Source organism: Conger conger, chromosome 1 (genome assembly GCF_963514075.1).
Source record: "Conger conger chromosome 1, fConCon1.1, whole genome shotgun sequence".
In the NCBI taxonomy this organism is placed as follows: domain Eukaryota; kingdom Metazoa; phylum Chordata; class Actinopteri; order Anguilliformes; family Congridae; genus Conger; species Conger conger.
This window is the reverse complement of record NC_083760.1, coordinates 25,069,803-25,097,487: the sequence shown is the minus strand read 5'-3', so window position 1 is coordinate 25,097,487 and position 27,685 is coordinate 25,069,803. Positions and strand designations below refer to the sequence as shown.

Below are 27,685 nucleotides of genomic sequence, written 5' to 3'. Positions count from 1 at the left end.
TCTAGATTGAGACGTTTTGACATAAACGTCTCAGTCGGTATGTCATACGTCACTATCGGGTAGGTTTACCCGTAGGCTAACATGGCCTGATTACGTCCTAGTCAGTTAACTTAAAAAACTTTCACTTTTCAACCAAGTGCCTGGTTTTCACTGAGTTTTCACCACAAACATTTTCACCAGGAGGCTGAAAAGCCCCATGCTAAGAATAGACAAGCCATGCAACTAATTATCTTTTTATTATTATTACTGCGATTCTACCGGCACCTGTTTAATAATCTCCCTGTGTTATTCAGTGGTAAAGAGCTTGTTGCCTATGCACAGAGCAGCGCACTTGCCATTGAACGATAAATGACTAAGAACGATTCTCCCGGATATCCTATGTGTAAAGTAAGGTATTTCCACGGATTTCTTAAATTATTTTAAGTAAAATGATCTGTTAATGTAACAAATTCATCGTTATGATAGCACGAATTCGGCTATACTCCTTTTTATGCTCGTTAAACGCATCAAACGTATCAAACAGCACCATCCCATCCTCTCTTCCTTCGCAAGCATCCACGTGCCCCGCTGTCTTTCACGTTCATCCTCAAATAGAACCACAACCATCCACTGCACGCCCCATCCCTTGAGCGTGAAATGCCATCTGGATGCCAAAACATTTCGATAGTGACGGATGACATACCGTAATTATGCTCCGGCGACGAAGCAGGCTGTAAGACAGTGAACCTCATTGTGACCAAAAAAAGAGTTGTATGATCCTAAGCGTATCTGTGGCAGAGCGTAGCGATATCAGATCAATCTCAGAAGACACAGTACGTCCTTAAATCCCGGTGCCCATCTGCATCCCACATGGAAGGACTGCAACACTGCTCCGTAGGTGGTGTTTGCGTTCTCTTCCCAAGGCCAAGTCCCTCCCCACTCCAGATCCCCTCAGGCTATGCCCTTCCCCCACACTCTCTCCCTCTGCATGCTCGAACAGAGTGAAGCTAATAGCTAGCCAGTACCAGGAGAGGGTACTGTTAACAAGCCAGTGGGAGGGGACAGTAAGAGAGTCCTCTGTGCTATGTCAATGTATATAGGTTTACCTTCCTGAGATTGAATACAAGGCTTAAATCACACAGCAGCAATCCATAAAATGTGTACAGGCCAGGTGGCTGCTAGGCAACAGCAGAGCCATTTAATGTCCAGGCCTCATCCTTTCCCTGTGTTGTCATTTCCGACACCCTGTCAGGATGTTCTGGATGAGCTCATACTGCAGGAATAGCCAGTGCTTACTAAACAGACCGGTCTGATGATAGCATTGTTGAATTCTGGACACCCATATTACATCAGTGAGGCGAGTACACAGTATGGCATGTACCGACTTTTCAGTTGGTTTCCGCCAGAGCCACGCGGAATGCTTCCCTCCTGAAGTAACTGAGTACTGCGCTAAGAAATCCAATCAGCAACCGCCAGCCTGGAAAAACACAGAGCAGGCCCGAAGGTCAGCCTGCGAGCCTCTTCGGAGGATCTCATTAGAAAGATTACTATGAGGGCTTTGTTTGTTCGTCTCTTTGTTGTATCAGTGGTCGGTGTTTTCAAACTGGCCTACTTTTCATGGCTTGACACGAGTGAGGGGCAGTCAAGTCTTGATCTGGCTTACTGGCTGAATTATGGTGTATTTGTAGTGTATTAGGGAACTTGTGTTGGGCATGGTGCAAGTTCCAATACCAGGATTTTAGCGGTGATACCCTTAAGCAAAGGACTTCAGATAAATGCAACATGCAAGCTTGTGAGACGTTCACATTAAGCACTTTTGTGTCTACAGTTTAGGGTCCGGTTTAATGCCACAGGAAATGGTTAGGTGAATGGGTATGCCTGCCCAGATCCTTTCCATCACCAGTTTTAAGAGTGTTAAAAATAAATACAGTGGAGATCCATTTTTGTTCTCTTATGAATAATTTACGAAATGTATCCAAAAAGGTACTAATAATGACCTTTTACAAACAAAACAAGGTACAATTTAATTATTAAACCAATGGCTAGGGTTTGAACCCTAGAGTGTGTACCCTAATTCAGCCTTTTCTTTTTCAGGTATATCTCTTTTGGGAAACTTGGAGCAACTATCTTGATTATTTTGGGAACTTATCCAGATACAACTTTTAAAATTAGAACTCACTGTACTGCAGTAGTGCATATCCAATTTGTTTTGTGTATCCCTCAGAGCAAAATATGATAATGTTTCTTGGTGGAGTTGAAATTAAATTGGCTTTACTGCCTAGTTACAGTTACAGACTAAAGGAACCACGGCAGTTCTGTAAAAAGGACATCAAGAAGACACCAGGGACCAGGATCTGGTCTGTGGTTTGATGTAATTTGTAAATAGGTAATGTTTTATGAACATTCTAAGTATTGGACCATCTCTGATCTATGCTAATGATTGAGGTCAGATACAAATTTCTATAATTTACGCAGAAGATGGGTATTAAATGATTAAGTATTTCTTCATGGACATTAATTGAAAATATCGGTTTCTCCATGGACAGCTCAGGGTTTATCCAGGTTGAACTATCCTTCTCTTTTCCTTGTCAGTGTGGTCCCACATCCTGTTTACCTCTCCATCCGCCTCAGGCATCCGGCCCTTTGTGTACATGCACTCTGCATAATTCATCGTGACTGAGCTGGCATTCAAGGTACATGCCTTTGCAGTACACTGTACATTTTGCTGCATATATTAACAGCCAATAGTACATTCATTTGGCAGCTTAGATTAATGTTAAACATTCCCATTGATAAAGAGGAAGCAGTCTCAACATAGCCACCAGTTTTGAATTTGAGGGGACTCTAAATCTAGCATATGACAAGTGATTTGGTGCCTAGACATTATGCCTTGAATACATTTGCGTTGGCCTAAATCTCTGTGTGAAATGAGATGTTGAATATTTCAGTTGGCCTAGCTCATTAAGATGTGATTTTCATTCTTTTGAAATACCACCATTTTGACAAGAATATAGTAAAAAATATAGTTATTGATTCATTTTATATCATACCCCAATCATACCCCCTTTTTAGCCTCACCAACATCAATCTCTTGCCAGTATGTAAGGGAGTCCTGCCGTCATAGGACATCAGGTAGTTACACTTGACTGGATAATTAGAACTTCATTAATTTCACATAAATTCAAGTTGTGACTACCATTGGGAACAGTGCCATTACATCACTATTGTTACAGTATGTATTGTGTTATTTAGATGTTCTTGTTTTTGTTGTTGTAGGTTTTCATGATTGCCAGTTTGGTTTAACTGAGCAGAGATAGCGTAACCTACAGAAGTATGAGTATCTATGAGAAACCAAGAACAGAGGAACCTTGCTTCTGGTACTGGGCCAATGTTTTTTGTGTACCTCCAAACAGCACTGTATATCTACAGATAAAACATATATATTTTTTCAGCTGAAAGAAGATTGTTGCCTTGTAGATGTGCAGTATTTCCCACAAGCCTTATGTTATGATATATCTTTTGATCCTTACTCATAGTCACTTGTCTGCAAATCACTGAAATTAACTAAAATGATTTAAGATCTGAGAGTTACTCATTGTAAAGTCCAAAACACCACTGTGTTTGCATTGAAAGCTCTCTTCTGTGCACTGAATTGTTCCAGGATTTTTTAAATTTTTGGATAGATTGAGTTATGGTTTAACTATAAATATATGAAGAATGAAGGTTTTTAATTTATAGTCCTGTGATAATGTGGAAAATCAACGGGTGGTGTCTAATTCTTCTACTCAGATACAGGACTCAATATCTGACTTTCTTTGATAGTGAAAGAGGCTAAGAAGAAATAGAAGAGAATAAACCTTTCAATACAAAAAAACGTGCTGGTCTATGACCACTGCCACATAAATACATGTACAGTAATGGAGAAAGCACATTGTAAAATATGTTTTTACTGACAAGGTTTAAAGATGTCCCATGAGGCATTGAGATCACGCTCAGAATGAGAAATATAAAATATGTTTTCATAATTGATGTTTCTGGCTGCTATTTGATCGGTGAAATGAAATATTGACATTGTCGTGAAAATGTAGGCAAGTCCATCTCTGACATCATAGACAAAGAAATGTATAATTACAGTACACTGGCTACTGCTGAGTCTTCACCCACAATTAGAAGTGCTTGATTTGCAAATGATTTGCATTATAAAAGTCACTTTACTAGGAGAGATTCTGGTTATTATCTTGCTACATGTTTATGTGTAATTAATTATCAATGTGATCACAATTAAATCACAAACTTAATGCTGGTATTCAATAGTCTCAAACTGTGCATGTGAATCAGTGAAAAATCACAATAAGAACCTTTATTTTTGAAATTAGATAGAATAGACAAAGAATAATTTAATTTTAAAGTGGCTATCCTTAATATTCCAGTTTTCAATGACTGGTGGTCAGGAAAGATTTGTTTTCTACAAGTACCAGAGTTCCATTCAAAGAAAAACTACTACTTGGAGCACATGGAGTTCTTATTGTTCTTAGATAATTTGCCGGTAGCATATTTTGGACCGACCGACAATGTTTGTTAGACATGGTAATATTGAGCAACATATCAAACCTAATTTTAAAGGTGCTTTTTGGATTTTAGGTGCTTGTTTTTTTGCATTTGCCATGCAAGTTCCTGTATCATCATCAAATAGGAATACACGCTGGAAATATTGCACCCAACACAACCAGCGGAAAGCAGCAGAAAGAGTAATTAAAAAACGCAAACACAGTGATGTACAAATGTACAAATATGTTATTTCCATCCATCCATCCATTATCTGAACCCGCTTATCCTGATCAGGGTCGCAGGGGGGCTGGAGCCTATCCCAGCATACATTGGGCGAAAGGCAGGAATACACCCTGGACAGGTCGCCAGTCTATCACAGGGCACACACACCATTCACTCACACACTCATACACTCATACACTCATACCTACGGGCAATTTAGACTCTCCAATCAGCCTAACGTGCATGTCTTTGGCTGTGGGAGGAAACCGGAGTACCGGGAGGAAACCCACACAGACACGGGGAGAACATGCAAACTCCGCACAGAGAGGCCCTGGCCGACGGGGATTCGAACCCAGGACCTCCTTGCTGTGAGGCGGCAGTGCTACCCACTGCACCATCCGTGCCGCCCCAATATGTTATTTCTTAATATGAAAAATTATTAATTATGGATTGAAACATTAAATGACTACAGGATCTTATCAGAACTTATCAAACTATAAATCAGATTTACAGATTTATAGTTTGATTTACAGATATCACCTCACTGCTCCATTCACAATGCAAGCTGAACTATACAGTGTATAGTGCCAATACTAGTGCTATAATATGCCTGCCTGTCTTCATGGAACAATATTGATAAAGCTGAAAAATAATTATAAGCCAATCATATTGTATCAGTCTGGCAAACGTAATTGATAAACATACTACCTGTCCACAACTCCACATACACAATGCCATATTAGGAGATATGGTAGACTGATAGAAGCAACCTGCGCTCATCTGAGATCAACACACTGTTTTAATCCTGTAACTGCCGGCACAGGATTCAGAAACCTGATACCATCGATACTGGTATGTTGATATGGGGTTATTCTTAACCTATGTTGTGATTAGGAAAGTGTCATTTGCCAGGAAAGAAAATGACACCACAGAGTAATCACTCCAGACTCCATTCCAATGTTCATTTAATGGGGTGTATGCTTCAGCGATATATTTCACCTGGTTTTTTTCTATTCATAGATTTTGGCATCTGCAAACCATGCAACAATTAGTATGGTAAGCAGATACAGCCACATTCTCAAAGTTAATTCAGCTCAAATAGTTTCTATCCAACAGGGATAAAATGTATTCTTTCAGAATGGCTATTTTTCTGGACCCACAGTTGTTTAAGGCTGTGGAGAACTGGGTAAAACTGGATTACAATGCTGTGGACACTGCTGAGATAACACACATGGCTAAGACTTTCCCATGTTTTAATAGTACACTGGTTTCTCTGATACAGTGCATCCGGAAAGTATTCACAGCACTTTACTTTTCCCACATTTTGTTATGTTACAGCCTTATTCCAAAATTGAATAAATTCTATACACAGCACCCCATAATGACAACATGAAATACGTTTCTTTGAAATTTTTGCCAATTACTTACAAATAAAAAACTAAGAAATCACATGTACATAAGTATTCACAGCCTTTGCTCAATACTTTGTTGATGCACCTTTGGCAGCAATTACAGCCTCAAGTCTTTTTGAATATGATGCCACAAGCTTGGCACACCTATCTTTGGGCTGTTTTGCCCATTCCTCTTTGCAGCACCTCTCAAGCTCCATCAGGTTGGATGGGGAGCGTCGGTGCACAGCCATTTTCAGATCTCTCTGGAGATGTTCAATCGGATTCAAGTCTGGGCTCTGGCTGGGCCACTCAAGGACCAGAGAATTTTGTTTCTCATGGTCTGAGAGTCCTTCAGGTGCCTTTTGGCAAACTCCAGGTGGGCTGCCATGTGCCTTTTACTAAGGAGTGACTTCTGTCTGGCCACTCTACCATACAGGCCTGATTGGTGGATTGCTGCAGAAATGGTTGTCCTTCTGGAAGGTTCTCCTCTCTCCACAGAGGAACACTGGAGCTCTGACAGAGTGACATCGGGTTCTTGGTCACCTCCCTGACTAAGGCCCTTCTCCCCCGATTGCTCAGTTTAGACGGGCGGCCAGCTCTAGGAAGAGTCCTGGTGGTTCTGAACTTCTTCCATTTACGGATGATGGAGGCCACTGTGCTCATTGGGACCTTCAAAGCAGCAGAAATTTTTCTGTACCCTTACCCAGATTTGTGCCTCGAGACAATCCTGTCTCGGAGGTCTACAGACAATTCCTTTGACTTGGTTTGTGCTCCGACATGCACTGTCAACTGTGGGACCTTATATAGACAGGTGTGTGCCTTTCCAAATCATGTCCAATCAACTGAATCTACCACAGGTGGACTCCAATTAAGCTGTAGAAACATCTCAAGGTTGATCAGTGGAAACAGGATGCACCAGAGCTCAATTTTGAGCTTCATGACAAAGGTTGTGAATACTTATGTACATGTGATTTCTTAGTTTTTTATTTTTTATAAATTTGCAAAAATCTCCCAAAAACTTTTTTCACATTGTCATTATGGGGTATTGTGTGTAGAATTTGGAGGAAAAAAATGAATTTAATAAATTTTGGAATAAGGCTGTAACATAACAAAATGTGGAAGCGCTGTGAATACTTTCTGGATGCACTGTACCTGTGAGAATGATTTGTGAATTTGCAAAAGCTCTTCAAAATCTGGCAAAATGCTGCCCCCTCCCTCTATTACATATTCATGACAATGATTCAAGTTTAATGGTGAAGCAAACAGAATCAGGGCTTGAAAGTCAGCCTGATTTAGTTCTTACAGAAGTGGCTGTATGAACTAAGGGGCGGCCTGTAGTGTAGTGGTTAAGGTAAATGACTGGGACACGCAAGGTCGGTGGTTCTAATCCCAGTGTAGCCACAATAAGATCCGCACAGCTGTTGGACCCTTGAGCAAGGCCCTTAACCTCGCATTGCTCCAGGGGAGGATTGTCTCCTGCTTAGTCTAATCAACTGTACGTCGCTCTGGATAAGAGCGTCTGCCAAATGCCAATAACGTAACGTAAAGTGGCTAATCCTCTCTCCATGATGCATGTGCTCTGTTTGGATTAGTACATTTGCCTCCCTCTTCCTCTTCCTCATAAACAAGAATGTCCAGAATCCCTCCTCAGGTAGCCTTGACCTTAGTATGCACGCATTCATTATTTGTATGTGATTAAGAAATGTATTTTACAACAATGTTGTGTCTTTCGGATGAGACGTTAAACTGAGGTCTTGACACGCTGACATTCACCACAAAGAGTAGGGGGTTCCTCGGTGTCCTGCCTACATTCCCAACGTGCTCTCAATGTGCCACCTAATATATGCTCTCAATGTGCCCTGATTTAATTGCCTAATTAAATCCCTCTCCACCTCAGCTGATTCAATTCTCAATGCGACACCCTCAACCTCTCTTTTTGGAATTACTTAAATACAAAAGAGTGCTGCAGAAGGCCATTGTGTCAGCAAGCCTTGATGTACCTCATTTCCCCAGTCCATAGTTACTGTATAAATGCAATTCTCACAGGGAAATTGCCAGCTGGTTCACAGCTGTAACATAGTGCACTAAATTAAGTAAACAAACTAAAGATAGATGCAGTAGCTATGGTAATTGTAATGAATGCCATAAACCCCAGGGAGTGACACATAAAGTGTGACATTGTGAGGTATGACATCAATAGACATCTTAGTAGAGAGAAACCCAAACCTTTCTGAACAAAGGAACGTACTTATGGAAGTACAGCCCGCTTCCTGTATATAGTATATCACTTAATTCACCAAGGATTAAATGACATTGGCTTTCTGAGGAAAATATGATGGCATAAGGTGCCTCATTGTGTTCTGCATCCTTTGTGCCAGAGAGCTATAGAGCTGGCATGACTTAGCACTTAGCATCTCTGTATGCCAAAGAATTCATCCTCTCCAGACAGTTACTTCCACAAGAATTTCACTCAAGAACGTTAGAACAAACAAAGATGATATTTTAAATGCAGCAGTCATGCTGTTGCAGCACAAACTTTAATTCCCAGCCTAATTTTAGATGGTGCAAGCCAAACAGAAGAGGCCCCTCTACAGGGTTGAGAATGGTATGCTCCAATATTGATTTGCTGTGTCCTCCAGTCAATCAAAGGCAGGTCTGCAGATAAACAAAAACAGGGAATGTCGATCCAAGGAGATGCCACATACCCTGAAGCAAAGAAAAAATATTCCCACATATATCCCACAGAGCAATGTAATTAAGGTATACAGCCTAACTATGTTTAGGGTTGATTATAGGCAGCCTGTAGCCTAGCGGCTAAGATACTTGATCGGGACCTGAAAGGTTGTGGTTCAAGCCCCGGTGTAGCCACGATAAAATCCACATAGCCGTAGGGCCTTTGAGCAAGGCCCTTAACCCCACATTGCTCCAGGGGGATTGTCCCCTGCTTAGTCTAATCAACTGTAAATTGCTTGGTAAAAGTGTCAGCTAAATAACAAATTATTAGTATTATTTAACAAGTGAAAGAACATAAAAATTCATCATTGTGTGGGCCACCTTTCAAGTCATGTTGCTTATAGTACAATGCAGTCATTCCTGTTGCCTTTGAAGTTATTTTTGAATATTTCCATATTTTCTGTGAAAGGCTTGACAGGTGACTATAGGACAGAGAGGCTCAGCAATTACAGAATGTTGACTGCTCATATAATATTCATGGCTTTTTCACAATGTTAATCTTTTGAAAAGAGGTATGGAGGTGCTTTAATGGATCACAATAACGGATGAACTGAACTCTTTCTACTCTCCAAAATGAATCTCTCAAATGGAATACAAATTAAAGAATTGATTTATTGGAAATCCTTTGGGAGTGTCCAATTGCCTAAATTGACATGTTGACATTTCTGTTCTGAAAAGGAAATCTATCCCTGTGAGCCACCTATAAATTTAGGCATTTTGGTTCATCCCTTATTCTGCAATCATTGTCATTAATCTGCATGTTTTGCTTAAAGGGACAATAGGTCATTTCGGACTCATAAAAGTCAAGAGAGGAATTGCAGCAACAAACACCCTCAAACCACAACACTACTTATCCCTCCCGCTTCTCTATGAATGAGCTAACATTGACATGCCATTGGCTGTGGACAAACAGGTAATTACTGAACAGCCCTCCTGCAAAAACCTGAACTCTAACCCGCCGGTGACAATTGGCCAATCCTCACAGGCTGGTGAGTGACCTCATAATCCTTATGGCCAGCCCTTTCTCCCCCTTCTACACACAGAAAACAAGTCCACAGTATTACATACAAAGAACAATCTCGTGTTGAATTAGCCCAGCTCCATATAAATGCCTCTCGAGAGCCATACCGCTAAATGCAAACAAAATCCTTAAAGCTGGACAACCAGACATAGCGCTCTGATCTCTTAAGTTGTGTCACTGGAGCTAGATAATTGGATAAGGATATAAACTGCTTCAGAGTAATTATAACCATGAAGCTTTCACTACAAGCCTCTCTTCAGGCAACTGCCATACAGTAGTCAAACATTGGCTACCTGCAAATAATAAAATTGGAAATTGGACTGGTCAGGACCTGTATATGTTTCACTCTGTTCACATTACATTTGCTGTTTTACTGTATAACTGTGAGTGCCATAATATCCCCAAGCACAAATTTTCTGTTTGTCAGTATCATGGTCTGTTGTCTGTGAAGAGGAAAGAGGCATGCTCAGACTTGTTTCCCCTCGCTCAGAACCACCCCCCCCCCCCCCCCCTTCCCTTTCATCCGCAGTCCCAAATCCCTCCTGTCTCCTACTGCTCTGCAATGGCGAGCATTCATCTTAGGAACCTCTCACCAGTGATGGCCACACTTTCTGAACCTGAAGCCACTGGGGTGATGATGGGAAGGGGAGGTTGGACGGGCTGTGATGTGTAAGGTAAGCCTACGTGGGAAGCCAGCCCTCAAACAGTGATCCGGTATAACCTCCCAATCCCTTCAGCTCTATTTTGTGTTGCTCTTAACATGGCTCAGTGGAAATCTGATTACATCAGGACTTCTCTGACCTTTGCCAGACTTGCGCCTTTCAGGACAGCAAGCCTGTTCTGCTCTCTCCTGGACTCCCAGCTTTTGGATGACACTGCAATATTTATGCTCAAGATATATGTATGGTTCACAATATCTATCTATTGTTGTTAACCATGAAGTTAATTGTATTCCTTCTGTGCGTACAACCAGGAACATACATTTCATGTTTGTATTTACATATCTTAGATAATAAAATAAAATGAATTAATGACTGAATTTCTGTTGAGTCAAGGTCATTATACCTGCTTGTATGGCCAAAATGAATTATTAGCTTTGAATAAGTCCCAATCCAGAGTGAATCTCTTCACTTTTGTAGTATACGGTATTAACAGTTTATTCAGCTTCATGGCTACGAAAGTTTAAGTACAAATCTCCCCCCTTCAGTATGACTTACTGGCTACACAGCTTGTCAATCACAGTGGCTACCCTGCGGTTTCAAAATACCACATTGCTGCCCCATGGAACTATATTTACATATTAACATTCCACTAATGCAAATATATTATGCTGACAAACACTTTTCCATAATTTTGGATTACTCACTGCGCACTTTTCCAGCATTCTGATAGTCATCTTGGTCAATTCAAATAAAATCTATATAGCTTTAAATTTGCAAACCTGGCAAAAAACTGAGAATCAAAGTAAAACATTAAACACCCAATACAAACTACAGTGCTGAAATGAAAAGGCTTAGATATGGATTTAAATCTCATTTACAGGGAATTGCTTATTGGCAGCCCCGTGTTATACATTTAAAAGCATCGTGTGGCTGAGTAATGATTCACAATAACCGCTATCGCGCTACGTTGAAGTGATATTACGTTTCCCACAAACGTCAGTCAGAGGAAGGCTGCTCGCTACAGCGATGACGAGGAGCTCTCTTAACGACCTCAGTGTAGCGTAATCATCATGGGACCGGCGAAAATCAATGCTTATTTAAACTGAAGGCATAATGCGAGGATGACATCATGAACAGCGCGGATTCTGAGAGGAAACAAAGTGATCATTGTGCACACTGGAGGGGGGTTGGGGGGGGCTCCTGTCCTGGTGAATAATTCATTGTTTGGTACCAAGATTATATGACCAAGTCCATCACCAAGTGGGCATGAACACCACCCAGCCCGCAGGATAAGTTTGTACAATGGAGTGTACAGAAAATCAGTAACCGCGGATGAAAATGAAATGGACGCAAGGTTGAAATGCCTCTGGCTGTTGTTTTAAGCACCACACAGTCCTGAATCGCAGTGGGGAAAGGGCAGAATTCCAGCCGGCCGATGACTTTGCGCAGTTTTGCTGAGGCATGGAAGCCGGGTAATGAGGCTGCCTGAGCTGTACAGGAATGCTGTGAACCCGGTTATGCTGACCAGCACCCCAAAGTGAACGCAGTGTCTTATCACAGCAAACTTCAAGGCCTTTTCAGGAGACATAAGGCCCGTGGCAAAGGTAACTCAGGATTAAGGCGTTTTTCAGGCTACAGCTATACCACCATGAACAAAATGTAGAGAGATGTAACAGTATTACTGTATATGATGACTCACCGTTTTTTACACAACAGTTTGTTGAGCCATCCAGTAATTTATGGCTCATCTCATGAATGTTGAACGATTTAACATCAAATGATTTACTGTTGAAAAATGTCAGATCTTTCTCCTCCTTATACTACACAACTTTCCTGTTTCTGTGTTTTTGTGCATCCATGTGAAAAGGCATATTGTGTGGCACAAGGAACCTCAACAAAGTAAGGGGTGATAGAAAGGGCGTTAGATTCAGACGCGTAATGGCACAGCATGACTCATGGTGAGGGAGACGCTAAGCTGCTGCTGCACTGTTCTGTCCTCACATTCGCCAGTCCCCACCCAGTAGCACCGCTTCCAACCTCCTCCCGCCTATAAAAGTAGATCTCCCCAGGCCTGGGACTTTGCAGACAGCCAGTCAGAGATTAACTGGTAAGAAGATGGGGGAGAGGCATGTAGGCCTAGGCTCCTGTTTATGAAGTCAGTCACATAACCAGGAGAATATTGCCAGAGTTAGAATTTACATGCAGCTCTGAGAGATGGTTTTTAGACTGGAATATCTGCCCAGCGGGTTGCAGATTAGTACCTAAGGTGGATGTCTGTGCTTTGAATAAGAAGAGGAAAGGGGTCCAGATGCATTGAAAGCCTATAAATTATGCAACTATTAAATCATATAAATGGCAGCAATAATTCTGATAATCTTTATTTTCTCTCTCTCCATCTTCCCTCATCCCCATCTTCATTCTTAGAAATATAGTAGATGTTTCAATTCTATTCTTCGAGGATCAAATTTCCCAAATGTTCCCTGAAAGTACAGTAATGTTCTCTTTGGGTACAAATGCTAATAACCTGCTAATAACATATGCCTTATCCAGCACTCCAATCAAATAAATTAATTGTATCTCTTGTTGTAGATCTGGCTACATACTGCGTGAGTAGAGCATGTTACAGTGCAAATCTTAGTTCCAGAAGGATATTGATAGCTTTATGTAAGTGAGTCAGAAATTCAGTTTACCCTGACATGCTCTCCATGACATACAGTGATCACTGTATACTGTTTTATATCTTTCATTTCTCCTATGCCACCAAATTGAGTCAAAAACAGTAAAAGCTCACATTGTTTACATTTTCCCAATTAAAACAATGTTGTCTTTTCTGTGAATAATTTTTTTTTTGGATTGAAAACACAGTATGTGGGCATTCAATTGTTATTTTGTCTGTGTCTGTGACTACCTGTAAGATACTCTATGTTTTCGGTTTACCGTATTAGCAAGCACCAGTGCTAAAGTACTGGCCGTACTTGTAAATAAGAATTTGTTCTTAAATTACCTGCCTGGTTAAATAAAGGTTATAATAAAGTTATTTTACTGACGAAATGGCAAACTTGAAAAGGCATGATAACTACAGCTGTTTAGTTGCTATAAGCAGTTTTTTTTTTTGTAGCCTATGTGATGTGTAAATATGTCTATGTCCTTTCACTTGAATGTTCCAGAATGTATTTTGGTACTTGGCAGGATGAGAGAACCTTATAGCTAAGCGCTCTCTGCAGCAGCATAGCTAAGGGGATTTTCACACTATGATCCTCAGAGTGCATTTCAAGCATCTCATATGTGATTCCCATCAGACTCCAACAGCCACCACCCCTAGCATTTCAATGATTGCGTCTTATTGTGATGCTGGGCGCATACTAAGGCAGGACCTCAGACAGAGAGGAAGATGTCTACATTCTGGTCACAGCCTCAAAACCGATGGTACCCAGCCCTGATATACACAGTATGTAATGTGAAGTTACATCTCTCTCTCGCTCACTCTCTCTCTCTCTCTCTCTCTTACATACACATACAAACACAGGGGAGATATATGCACAGTATGAAATGTGAAATACTCTCCTTTTCTCTCTCCCTCTCCCGCTCTCTCACACACACGCGCACACACACACACACACACACACACACAGACACAGGGGAGAGGTATACACAGTATGTAATGTGAAAATGTGATGTGCTCTCTCTCTCTCTCTCTCTCTCTCTCTCTCTCTCTCTCGCGCTCACACACACACACACACACACACACACACACACACACAGGGGAGAGACCCATGTTTGTAAGACCAAGCCTGCCTTCTCCAGGGCACTGTCAAGACCTTGTCAATTATTCATGAGGCAGAGCGGATGTCAAACCAAAACAGGAGCCATTTTGGGAACACCGCAACGAAGCTCCTCACCCGTTTCCCCATCACGGAGAGACCTCTGCTTTCTGAACCTTCGTATTTAAATAGCTCTGAAAATTTCACACGGAAACACACATTCCCTTTTAGGCTGCAGCTCCTCGACCCTCTCCCCCATTCCTCTCCCTCTCTCTTACTGTACAAAGCAGCCTTACTGTAATGCCTCCCACACCCACCATCCTCACAGTCACAGTGACGGCACTGCCAACTCCCAGCACTGCCCTGCTTTCTAGTATGTTCCATGAGACCGAATTTGAATCTACCCAATAAAAGTGAAGCACAGCAGATGCTGCTAGCAATGAGTCCTGGCCTTCATCATTTTTTAATCAGAACCAGACAAACTAAATCTACTCATCAACAGTTTGCTATTAGAAGGACAGGGACAGGAGATGGGTCACAGAGGATAAGAACATTCTTGTTTTTTTGTCTTCACTTTCTCCTTCTGAGTGACAAATCTGCTTAACTGACTTAGCTGGGTGTGTGAACTGAAGCTCCATGCATGACATTTTGAAAAGCTTCTCTCAGACATGTGCCACCAAGTTGGCAAATCCTCTCCCACTCACCCGGATTGCACATTCTGCCTCATCTAATGCAATTGCATATATTTCTGAATTATAAGGATTCAAAAGGTTGAACCCTTCAGCAAACAATGAGCAAATCACTTCTCTTAATATGATGTATGCTCTACGCTACACATGCTGACTTACAGATATATACGCGTGTGTGCCTATTCCATTAGTAGCAGTACACAGTAGAAGATGTACAAGTTTATACATGTAAGGTATAATATACATGTAAATGTGCAGCCACACTGCTGTGAGTTTCCTGAAGCCTTATCATGGCATCATATACAGTACATATCACATTAATCAACCAGCATTTTCATTATTAAGCGCAAACATTCTTATTGCATACAAAGGGAGCCACAGGAGGCCCATCCCTGCACTAGTGAAGCCTGTTCCATTTCCCTCGCCTTTGTCGTCCCCATCTGTGTCTGAGCTGCTTTGCATGTTGTGGGTGGGGTGAGGACAGAGGGTAACTGCTGGACGTGTGTGTGTGTGTGTGTGTGAGGAGGGAGAGGGGGTCCTCTGGGTCTTTGACATTGGCAAAGGGAGCCCCTAGCCCCCAAAAGACAGAAGGCAGCTGATACAGACAGCTTCCCAAGGGAGTCACCTCCAGCAACCATAAACACTCACAGACACAGACACAGATATAGCCTCCCTTATAAACATCCAAACACACACATGCTAACTCACACAAAGAAGCAGATGCAGTTATACACCCACGCAAACAGAAGGCCACACAGACGCTCACAAGGCAGCAACACAGCACTCTGGGGTAGACGCCCAGACGTCAGAAGGGAGGTGGCAGTTTTCTCCCAGGACTGGAGTCTCAGTCCAGGGAGAAAACAGGCTGTGACAACAGAGGTCTCGATCTGGCTGCCTCGTCACGTCCCGACACCCAGAACGCAACACGCCCTGTCGTATTCACATCCCACACCGAGCACCAGCACCATATGCCCAGCTGGGACCAGGTAACACACACAAACAGTGACAAGGTCCCTGTTCACAGGCCAGGAATGAACAAATACACACTGTCATAGCTGTCAGAAGCAATAGAAAAAACATGCTATACATAATGAGAAAACACAACTGCTTACACTGCTCTGTCCTGGCCTGGATATCCTGTTTTCCTATACTAGCGGGGACAGGACAGAACACGGCACTGACCGAGTGTTACGGTACCTCCATGGCATGACACCGCCCTTCCCGTCAGAACCATGCGATGTAGCCAGAGACGACTCAATGATGACCCTGACCACAGCACACCCTTCCCTTCCCCCCTCCCACTCCCACTATGATTGCATACCCCCCCCCACCACCCCACCCCACCCCACCACCCTGTCTCATCACCTACTGGGGTGGGGTAATCTTCCTGACGCCGTACAAGAGGACTAGTTGTGACGGTGCGACCATTAGCCATTAGCCTTCATCGACACAAATACTTGCACGTACACACAGTCGCAGACATCCAACCAAAAGACACAAGTTCACACATAGGGCAATTAAGACACGCAAACGGAAGAGGGCCACGCTTGCGAGAGTGATAAGGCACCTGCGTTTGATATGGGCTTGGCTCAACAACAACAGCCACAGGCAGGGCCGCTCCCCACCTCCCTCCCTTCCTCCCTCCCTGCCAGCCTCAGGCTCAGCGCGGGGCCTCCTGCGGGAGCTATCGGCTAATGCGGCAGCCCCCGGCTCCGCGGGCCCCTTCAACAAAGCAGCCGCCGCAGCGGCGTTATTAGCATTCGCGGCACCTCCGGCCGCCCAGGAGAAAAGCCTCCCGCGAGAGCGCCGGGATTAGGGACGTGCCCTCCCCCCGCTCCCCCGTACGGAGACAGGGAGAGAGAGGGGGGAAATGAGAAGAATGAGCGATAAAGAGAGGAGAGGAAAGAAGCGTTGCGCTTACCATGTCCCTGCTCTACGCCATTCTCCTTCCCGGCTGTACTTCTGCGTTGGTGTGGAGGGTCGGAGGGAGAGGGAGGTGCCTGCTGTGACACTGCAGGGCGGCTCGCCTGCATCAGTCCAGGGGATGGATGGATGCTGGTGATGATGCTGCTGCGCCTTGCAGAAGAGGAGCCCTGTTGCCAGGGAAACCGGAGTGTGATGGAGCGGTCGTGCTGCCGCGTGATTGGTCCCGCCGCTGAGGTACCCCCCCCCCCCCCCCCCCCCCCACCTTCCCGTGAGGGGTTGGTGGGCCTCAGGTGGGAGGGGTTATGAAGGTAGGTGGAGACTGAATGCTGTAGGCTACACTGCAGGAGATAGGAAGGATCATGGTAGCCTTTCTCTTGTGTAAACAAGGACAGTGTAGACAAGATTGTCATCTCAGGAAGTAGATTTAGACATGTCCTGATATGTTGCTGCAGACCAGATTTAACTGATTACTAGCTGGCCTGGTGCTCCCATCTAAAACATGACATTCAAAACATCAGACTTTGTGTGTGTGTGTGTGTGCCTGCACCAGTGCAATTAACTTTTTATCTCACTGTATCTCACTAAGTCTTATTTATTTCCAAAAATATATAAAAACGAATTACTCTGTTTTCCGATTTTAACTTTTGTTAAGTGTTAATAATGTGCTAATCTGTTATTCAGTAATGCTGAAAGAGCCAGTGATTACTATGGAATGTAACCCTCAGCTAGTAACTCTTGACTTTTCTACTATCCATTATTTTGTATTGGAAATGGAGATAAATGTCTGGAGAAGGGACATAAAGGGCATCATCAGTCATATCCACGGCTCTACGTATTTTACACCGTTCAGAGAATTAAATAAAACGAAGATTGAGTTCCCTCTGACTTCTTTCCAATATGACTTTTAACGACGTTAGGTAGAATAGGCTACTGAAACGATAAAACGATAAAAATCCCACCTTTCAACAATGGCACACAGTGTTGAGATAATCTATATTAGAATAAATATATTATATTCTATATTAAATAAAACGACCGTCGTAAAAAGATAATCACGCATAAATTCTTGGATATTCATGACACAACAGTAACAGGTACAGGTCATTGCAAACGCGCACCAAAAACTGGGCAGAAAACCTAATTACCTTAAAGAACATATACTCGCAATACTATTCTAACCCACTAGATGTCACTCATTTATTATATTACATTGGAAACTTTCACAGAATTTCTCCTGTTCATAAGCTGCTGCCTTAAAATGAATCTGGTAGTCTGCACCCTAATTGACATAACCATATCGTTTTATGTGTTTTAGTTTCAGGGTTTCAGTAGTTTTCCATGAAAATAGGTGTTGAAAAGAGATTTTACACTTGTAGCCATGTTTAAGTTTTTGCTCAAGGTGTCCTGGGTAGAGTCTATGGCCCATGGCATGTATGCAGTTTTCCTGAATGCAAATGAACCCTCGAAAGTGTTTGGGATGTTTTCTAAATTCTAATGGGAGCGCCTATAGCCTAGTAGCTAAAGTACTTAACTGAGACCTGGAAGGTTCGCAGTTCAAGTGTTGCCGCAACGCCGGTCTCCCAGCGTGCGCCATCAAGCCCCTCCAGCTGGTCCAGAATGCTGCAGCCCGCTTGATCACCAGTCAGCCCAGGTCGGCTCATGTCACCCCACTTCTCATTGGCCTCCACTGGCTTCCTATTGCCGCACGCATCCGATTCAAGGCCCTAGTGTTGGCATTTCAGGCTGCTAAGGGGACTGCCCCACATTACATACAATCCCTGATCACTCCCTACTCCCCAGCTAGACCACTCCGGTCTGCCAGCTCTGGTCACCTTACGATTCCCTCTCTACGGGCACCTGGCGGTCGAGCTGCACGTTCACGCCTGTTTTCCGTTCTGGTTCCTCAGTGGTGGAATGACTTGCCTACCACTGTCAGGACAGCAGAATCCCTCCCCCTATTTCGACGCAGACTCAAAACACACCTCTTCAAACTCTACCTTAGTCCCCCCTCCTGATTTACCCCGCCCCCCCCTTCTGATACCCCTATCCCTGTCTAACCCCCGCCCCCCCCCCAAAAAAAAAAAAAAAATTGCACTTATGATGACGACTATATGTTTAGAACAGCAGTCCAGGTGTATTTTTCTAGTTCTGGATGTGATGCTTTGACTTGTGGTAGAACCTATGCACTTGTAAGTCGCTTTGGATTAAAAGCGTCTGCCAAATGACTAAAATGTAAATGTAAATGTAAAAAAAAACAAGATGCCGCAACAAGATCAGTGCAGCTGTTTGGCCCTTGAGCAAGGCCCCTTAACCCCACATTGCTCCAGGGGGGATTAGCACCAGTTTATGCTTTGGATGAAGTGTCAGCTACCTGTAAGTAATGTTATGTAAGTCAGTGTTCCAGAATGCTATTACTTTCCATTTCCAGTTGCCTGTGTTGCATCAGCAATGTAATATGGTTCATGTAATATTCCATATTTGGATGAATATTAAAAATGTATTCAGTGTAATTACCCGAAACAGATTTAAGCCTGAGCTTAACTGAGTCTGGACTTCAGGTTGACATCACAATTGAACTGGGGTTGCCTTTCAAAAACTAAAATGTCTTGTTAATGACCAATAAGGGGACATTCCATGTACACAACAACATGGTACATTTTGTACTGTATATCTTGGATTCAGTGTCTTGATTGTCAAGTATGAGTTAAACTAGGCCAGCGCTTCAATTTATAAAACTATAAATTACCACTGCACCTTCAGACTATATGTATTCACTGCATACAAATATACTCATACTTGTCCATCTGATAGCAGGATACTTGTGCCATCAGAAATCCTCCAGCTGTCACAGCCTGCAATCATTCTCCTAGTAGCACAACATATTTGCAGTGATCTTGGGAAATAAGATTAATCTGTTCCAATTTCAACACTATATGGCTCTTTTGTGAGGGTTGTAGCCCTGCTTTTTGACAACCACTAAAAAAACAAATTATAGTGACCTGGAAAAAAATGAAAACCACAATCCCCAATTTCCGCAAAGATCATTTGCACTACCCTCTCCCACATCATGTTTGTTACTGTTAGTTCCCCAATATGAATTCCATTTTATATATACTATATGGACCAAGAGTCTGAGGACCCCACCAAGATCTGTTTGTTTTTATCATTCATCAAAAATGTTTCCACCATTCATATAACTGAAGCAATTACATAATTTTGTACAAACAAATGTCAAAACATTTTGCTGATATTAACTTGAAGTAAGAAATCCTCAATAGTTTGTATTGCCACCAAAAATAACAGAGAACTGGGAGGAAACCCACACAGACAAGGGGAGAACATGCACACTCCACACCAGGGGTAGTTTGCATGTTGCATGTCAAACTAATGTCCACACATTTACGTGACCCCAATATACCACCCGCACACACGCCTTGTGCCTAACAACACCCTTTACCCGACTGTATTGGCCATGACTATATATATCATGGCCTCTCATGCATTACCCTTTGTTATAGTTTAGTCATTGGGATGTTCAGCATATAATGCTCATAATTTAAAGAGACACAAAATTAGAATTTAGCTTTTAATCAGAAGACCTCATCCTCAAATTAGGCGACCCCACGTGGGATCCTGACCCACAATTTTCTCCACATAGAAAGGCCAAGGCTGAAAACTGAACCCAGGACCTTCTTGCTGTAAGGCAAAACACTGCTATCCCTGGCACCACTGTGCTGTGCATTTCAAACATAATCCTTGATATATTGGTCTTCAGATGGTGTGGTTGTTTCAGGCTTGCTTGATCTTACTTTGGATGAGTGACTTAATTACAAAAAAAATCTGTAGTGTGTATTGTACTGGCCCCATAGAAACAATTTAGCTGCACTTTGGCACTGGGACAGTCATTCATTGCCCGAAAAACACTTCAAAGCTTCCCCAGGACTACTTAAAGTCTAAGGAAGTTCAAAGAGAGTTGACTCGCATGACTTTCCCCCCACATTCACCAGAATGGTGGACATACCAAATGTTGAGAAATATTAATATTAAAAAAATCTTTTGAATTGTTTTAAAAAAGAATTTTGTCATCTTGTTTTAGATATACAGTTGTGTTCAAGAAAATAGCAGTATAACATCAGTAACCTGATGAACCACTGTTATTAGTCATAGTGATATTTCTGCATGGTAAATACTTTATTTGTAGATGTAGTAGTGTAATAGAAAATCAACAGACCCAACTGTCATGACATGCATGCTGCTTGTTCTGAGTAATTGACTCATTCATTGAAAGGGGCGTGTTCAAAATAATAGTGTGGAGTTTAATTGGAGAATTAATTAATTCTGTGAAAGAACAGGTGTTATTAATTGTCCTTTATTAGGGAAGAAGGGAAGCAAATATTTCACACATTGTTATAAAATATATTTCCTTCTGAATTACTAAATAAAATGGGCAGTTCCAAACATTTTTTGGAGGAACAACAATCGTTTGATTAAAAAGTTGATTGGAGAGGGGAAAACATATAAAGAAGTGCAGCAAATTATAGGATGCTCAGCTAAAATTATCTCAAATGCTTTACAATGGCAACAAAAACCCGAAACAAGCGGAAGAAAACGAGCAACTACTGTTAAAATCGATTAAAGAATAATCAGAATGGCAAAGATTCAGCCATTCATCAGCTCCAGAAAGATCAAAGATGATCTACAATTACCTGCAAGTGCTGTTACAGTCAGAAGACTTTAGAGATGTTTAAGCTATCAGCAAGAAGCACTGTTGTTGAAAAAAGGGCATGTGCAGAATCGACCCCCGGGTACTGAATTCAAGCCACAGTACACTATGAAGACAGTGAAGCATGGCAGCGCAAAAATCATGGTATGGGGATGTTTTTCTTACTACTATACCAGGGATCATGGATCAGTTTGAATACATCAAAATACTTGAAGAGATTATGTTTCCGTATGCCGAAGAGGAGATGCCCCTGAAATCGGTGTTTCAACAAGACAACGACCACAAACACACGAGTAAGCGAGCAACATCTTGGTTCCAGACAAAAAAGATTGTGTTAATGGCGTGACCAGCTCAATCCCCCCTGACCTCAACCCCATTGAAAACTTGTAGGGTGACATTAAAAATGCAATTTCTGAAGCAAAACCTAAAAAGTCACAGGAACTGTGGAATGTAGTTTGTTCATCCTGGGCTGAAATACCTGTTTCTAGGTGCCAGAAGTTGATTCGTGCAGCAGTCAAAAACAAAGGTTATGCAACCACATATTAGTAAAAATTATTCAGCTCATACAGTTTGAAGAGAAAAATGTTGACAAATTTTTTTGAACAGATTGATATTCCTTTTCTCTGTAAATTAATAACACAGACTTGATAAAATTTGCTAATTCTTTGATTTGGAATTGAATGTGGAATTTGAAATATTGAACTAAAATCTATGAAAATATTTGCACTTTATTCACCTTTTTTTAACACACTGCCATTTATTTGAACAACTATATGAAAAGAATAAAAATTGTTTGTTCCATTATTCAAAAAACAATCAGTTCTTGGTTGTCTCCTCAGACTTTTTCTACACTATACATTGTGTTCAAAAAGTATTCAGCCATGCTTCACCGTTGGGATGCTATTGCACAGGTGATGAATGGTGCCTGACATGACACTTAGAATTGAGGCCGAACAGTTCAATCTTGGTTTCATCAGACCAGACAGGATCTCTGGAGCTCAGCCAGTGTGACCATAGGGTTTTTACTCACCTCTCTTACCAAGGCTGCAATACCCCAATTACTCAGTTTGGCTTGGCGGCCGGCCCCCATACGAGTCTTGGTTCTTCCAAATTTCTTCCATTTAAGAAATATGGAGGCCACTGTGATCTTGGGAACCTTTAATGCTGCAGAATTTTTTTGTACATCCCCCAGATCTGTGCCTCAACATAATGCTGTCTCTGAGCTCTGCAGGCAATTCCTTTGACCTCATGACCTGGTTTTTGCTCTCATATACAATGCAGTCCATAAGTATTTGGACAGTCGTAGAATTCCATTCTTTTGGCTCTGTTCTCCAGCGTATTGGATTTGAAATGAAACAGTAAATATGAGGTGAGTTCACCTTTAATTTGAGGATATTTACAACCATATTGAGTGAACCATGCAGTTTTTTTTACAGCCCCCTTCGTGATCGTGGGTATAGGAATGCTTTAATTATCTAGTCTTGATTCTAGGCTTTTGACTGTCTTTGGAATCTACTATTGCCGATTGTCAATATGAGGACCAAAGTTCTGTCAATGAAAGTCAAGGGAGCCATTATGAGGCTGAGAAATAAGAAAAACACTGTCAGAGACATCGGCAAAACAATAGGCGTACCGAAACAAACTGTTTTGAACATCATTAAGAAAAAGGGCGCTGGCTTGTTCGTGTTTGAAATCATTCCCTTATGTGGGATGAAGCACCCTTCAATTCGTTTGGAGGCATTTTATTGAACTTGAGCAGATAAAATGCTTCTGTACACTTCCAAATTCAACCTGCTGCTGTGATCAGCAGCTACATTATCAATGAAGGCATGCAAGCCAGAATCTGACAGCCTTACATTGCCAAATTATAACACACCATGTTTCACAGATGAGGAGGGGTGCTTTGGTTCTTGGTCCAGTTAGCCTCCACACTTAGCTCTTGCCATCACTCTGATACAAGTGATCTCATCTCTTCTCTTCATAAAACAGATTAGACCAAAACATTAAGTACTACTTGGCAAACTGTAACCTGGCCATCCTGGTTTTACAGCCAATTAGTGGTTTTCCCCTTGCAGTGTAGCCGCCGTAGATCGGTTTATGAGGTCTTCTGCAGAGAGTAGTCACAGACGCATCCAGGGCTGCCTCCTGAAGAGCGTTTCTGATCTGTTGGACAGGTGTTTGTGGTTTTTTTCTTCATTATGGTGACAATTCTTCAGTCATTAACACTTCCTTGACCTACCAGCTCCTTAGCAAACACTGATCTCACCAGTGCTCTCTTCCTTCTTAATGATGTTCCAAACAGTTTATTTTGGTAAAGTCATTTTCTTATTTCTCAGCCTCATAACCTCTTACGTGACTGTCATTGGCACACCTCATGTTGACAAAATAACAGTCATAATCAGTAATCAATTGCCTAGAATCTTCATATTGAACCTTGAAATGGATGGGCTACAGCACCAGAAAACCAATAAGTCTAAAAAAGAAGTCATAAATAAGTGGTCACTGTGTTGACGTTGTTTATATAACTGGCACGCACATGCTGTACAATTGGATTAGTCGAAACTTAATTATCCAAGTGATCAGTTGAAGAAATGGTCAAAATGCTACCTTAACAAAAGAATCACTGTATTCGAGGTATCTTCTCTACCTCTGAAAATGAATGAACACCATGTAGCCATTTAACAGAACCATAAATTTAAATGTTGGATATTTAGCAGCTGCCTGGGGAACACCATTTCAACACTAGATGGCGCCTTGTGTCCACAGAAACGTTTAGTACAAAAACGTTGCGAGGGTTAACCAATAGAGTACTGCTGCAGGAAGCGGCAGGAGCAAACAGATGGAAAGAAAAATTGCACGGCATAAAGAATATATTGGTTCATTTGGGGCTCACTGAAGCGGTGTAATTTTATGCAAGTTCGATCAAATCCTTTCTGAAATTAAATTGAACAAGGTACCCCGAGCTTTGTAAAACACGCGGACGCGGTAGAGAACAGCACTGATCGTGCCGCCTCTTTCAGCTCATCGTTTCGATGCCATCTATAATGCTGCGCATACATTTTATGTACGTGGGTCTTCTGTAGATCCGTGAATCTTAATGGAACGGCTCTCCACTCATAAGAAATAACCTTTACATAACTGTGTGAAATATGCATGCCACTTACCGTACAAAGATAATTTAGGCAGAACGAGTTTAGGGTCTTAAAGCAGTAGAATCCCTAGAAGTAGGATTGCCCCCCCTCCCTATCTGAAGGGAGTTCTGAAAACCAGGTGCAAGTATTTTCCCTGTTAGCAAATCTTTATGATCAGTACACCAACATTGCTTTTCCTGCGTTTGACCCCGTGACCTTCTTGCACGAGCCAGCCCATTGTTCAACACCATGTAGACGCAAGGGTGAAAAAAATGAGAATTTTATTTCAGGAAAAAATATGGAGTAAACCAAACTCTTAAGATTAATTTCTCAAAATCATTTATTTACTATTATACATAGCAGATGATGTTAAAATCTTAAGAGTTTGTACACCAGCTTATATGAGGCAGATCTTATGGACAAATAGGGTTGCTTTTTTCTTATTTTTTCCTTTTTTAAACTACACAAAAGGTATCCTAGCAGCTGCAGACTCGCCCCTCCCCCAGTTGCTGTTCCCTCCCCCAGGTTTTTTTTTTTTTTATAATTTTTTTTTTTTTTGAGTGTTTCTGTGGAGAAATGGAATAACCGTGGTCTCGCAAAGCCTTTTAAACATTACATCTGTATGATCCACAAACCCGTTTCCAACCAAACCTCTGACCCAACCGTTCCGACATGACTAACACATTTCTATCGTCAACACGTTCTAAGCAGCTTCTTTTACAGCAACAAAATTCTGTACCATCTAAAACAAGCTATGAATCTTTTTTTCATTTATAGATAGCAAATTAAGTACACAGTCAATTAATCTAACTCAAAAATTTAGTACGTCATACCACATAAAGAAATCTGATTATATGTTTTACAAGATTATACAAAGCCAAAAGGCCAAGTTGAGTACCCCATAGTATTTATTGCTATATTAGCAATCATTTTAATATATATATATTTTTATATATATATATCTATATATTTATATGACTTTTCTCTATTCAGGGAAACATACTATTAGACATGAAACCAAAATAGTTGAGAGTTCTGGAATTATCCTGATTTGGTTAAAAAATAGTAGACCAGATGATTATGGTTAACTATTAAAAGGCTTGACACTCTGCATGAAAAAATGAAAATATAATTTGACAACCCCTCCCCCCCTGTCCCGGTGTAATGTTCCCCTTAACCAAGTTAAGAAAATAACTTTGAATGAAAATGGTTAAGCTTGTGTGTACAAGTTCTAATATTTTTTTTTTCTTCGTTTGCAATTTTTAAGAGGCAAAAGACATGCAAATTTAGCTTGACAAACAAAAGGAACTATACAAATATCTCCTATTGTATGAAAGCGAGTAGCACTAAGACGTTTTTGATTAAGAAGAAAAAAAAAAAGAGAAAGGAACAGGAAAACCCAGAATGCTTTGCAACAGTGCTTGGTGTCCACAGATGTGCCGCGTGGGATCCAATGGGGTGCTCCGTTCAGAAGTTCGGCAGTTCCACAGGTTCTGATCCGCTAGGAGAGGGTGGTGAGTGTTTTGGCCTGGCCAGGTGCACTTGGCGTCCTTTTTCCCACTCACTCAAAGTCCCGTCCCAAACAGTGCAAAGCGTTGGGAGCCAGGGAGAGAATACACACACGAATTACACATGCACCCATGCACGCACGCACGCATACACACACCCTGCACTCGCACTCCACGCACCAGCCGTCAAGGAGCTTTTCACTTTTTCCGACAAAAATAATATCCATAAAACAAACAAAATGAAGTCCACTGGCAAATGATAAAAAATAAAAAAAAAAAGCACACAGAAATGTTGCAGGAATAGCCATTAAAACAGGTTTTAAGTGTAATGTCATGTACACCGTTCACATGAAAAATATGACCATTTTTGCTTATAAACGCAAAACAAAAAGTAGTAGAAATCATTTTCCTTGGCTTTGCAGGAATTGGGGGGGGTGGGGTATAAGGGCAGTCAGTGACAGTTTCTGCAACGTCGCCAAGGAGGCATGCAGTGGCCAAGCGGGGGTATGAACGAGGACCCCCGACCCCAAACCCCCCACCTCCCCCGTGCCTGCGTTCGTCCCCCCCCGGACCCGCAAACGCACGACAGTCCTGCGTCACGGCATCGAAAGGGAGACAAACGACGCTGGGATTGCGCTGCCATGGATACGGCCTGATTAGAAAGAAAAAAACCAAACAGAAAAAAAAAAACAACAACAACTGGTTGCTGGATTCCAAGAGCAAGTTATTTTTTCATTTTTTTCCTCTAGTTTTTTTTTTTTTTTTCCTTCCCGGAGCTCCATGAGTCATCCACAGCTAGAGGGCGCTCTCCTTTCCCGACCTCGTGTCCGGGGACCAGTTTTGAGGGCAGGTGTGTGTGCGCGTGTGTCGGTGGGGGGGGGGGGGGGAGGGAGGTGGGGTGGCACTACACCAGCGGGTCCGGCTGCAGTTGGTGCTGGATCTGCTGGGGCTGCAGCGGCGGGGGCAGCTGGAGGGGCACCAGGGACTCCACCATGCTGTGGGGGTGCGGCGGGGGTGTCCCCCCGACGCCCGACGGCTCCGTGACCTCGCCGTCGTGGAAGAAGTACTGGCACTGCTGGATGAAGGACTCGATGACCGACTGGTTGAGCTTGGTGGTGGACAGCGTGTCCTTGTTCTCGAAGTCCGGCCGCATCAGCGTGGGCCAGAAGCAGATGGATAGGTTGTCGGCCGTCATCAGCGTGGTCTGGCTGTGTCGGCTCACCCTGGGGGGGGGAGACACCGCGTTATTTACCGTGACAAACAGGTTTTACCACCTGGCCTGGCAGCCGTGCGTTTTCATTCGCTGATTCCCACGCCCGCCATTCCAGCCCAAAAACGAATTTGGCCCCAATTCTAGAGGAAGACAAACTTGAAAGGACAACGGAGAAGTT

The 27,685-nt window shown here is 42.3% G+C and overlaps 2 protein-coding genes across 3 annotated transcripts in view; both read right to left on the bottom strand.

Moving 5' to 3' along the window:
* akap6 (A kinase (PRKA) anchor protein 6) overlaps positions 1 to 17,068 on the bottom strand; it is a 164,663-nt gene extending 147,595 nt beyond the window's left edge. For both annotated transcript variants that reach the window (XM_061218527.1, XM_061218528.1), the window contains exon 1: positions 16,928 to 17,068. The gene's annotated coding sequence lies outside the window, so the exon portion shown is untranslated. The remainder of the gene's footprint in view (positions 1 to 16,927) is intronic.
* Positions 17,069 to 26,872: 9,804 nt separating this feature from the next.
* Positions 26,873 to 27,685, bottom strand: part of arhgap5 (Rho GTPase activating protein 5) — a 65,630-nt gene continuing 64,817 nt past the window's right edge. Inside the window, exon 7 of the mRNA XM_061217711.1 lies at positions 26,873 to 27,517. Within this exon, the coding sequence (XP_061073695.1) occupies positions 27,199 to 27,517 (319 nt within the window). The 3' untranslated portion in view covers positions 26,873 to 27,198. The remainder of the gene's footprint in view (positions 27,518 to 27,685) is intronic.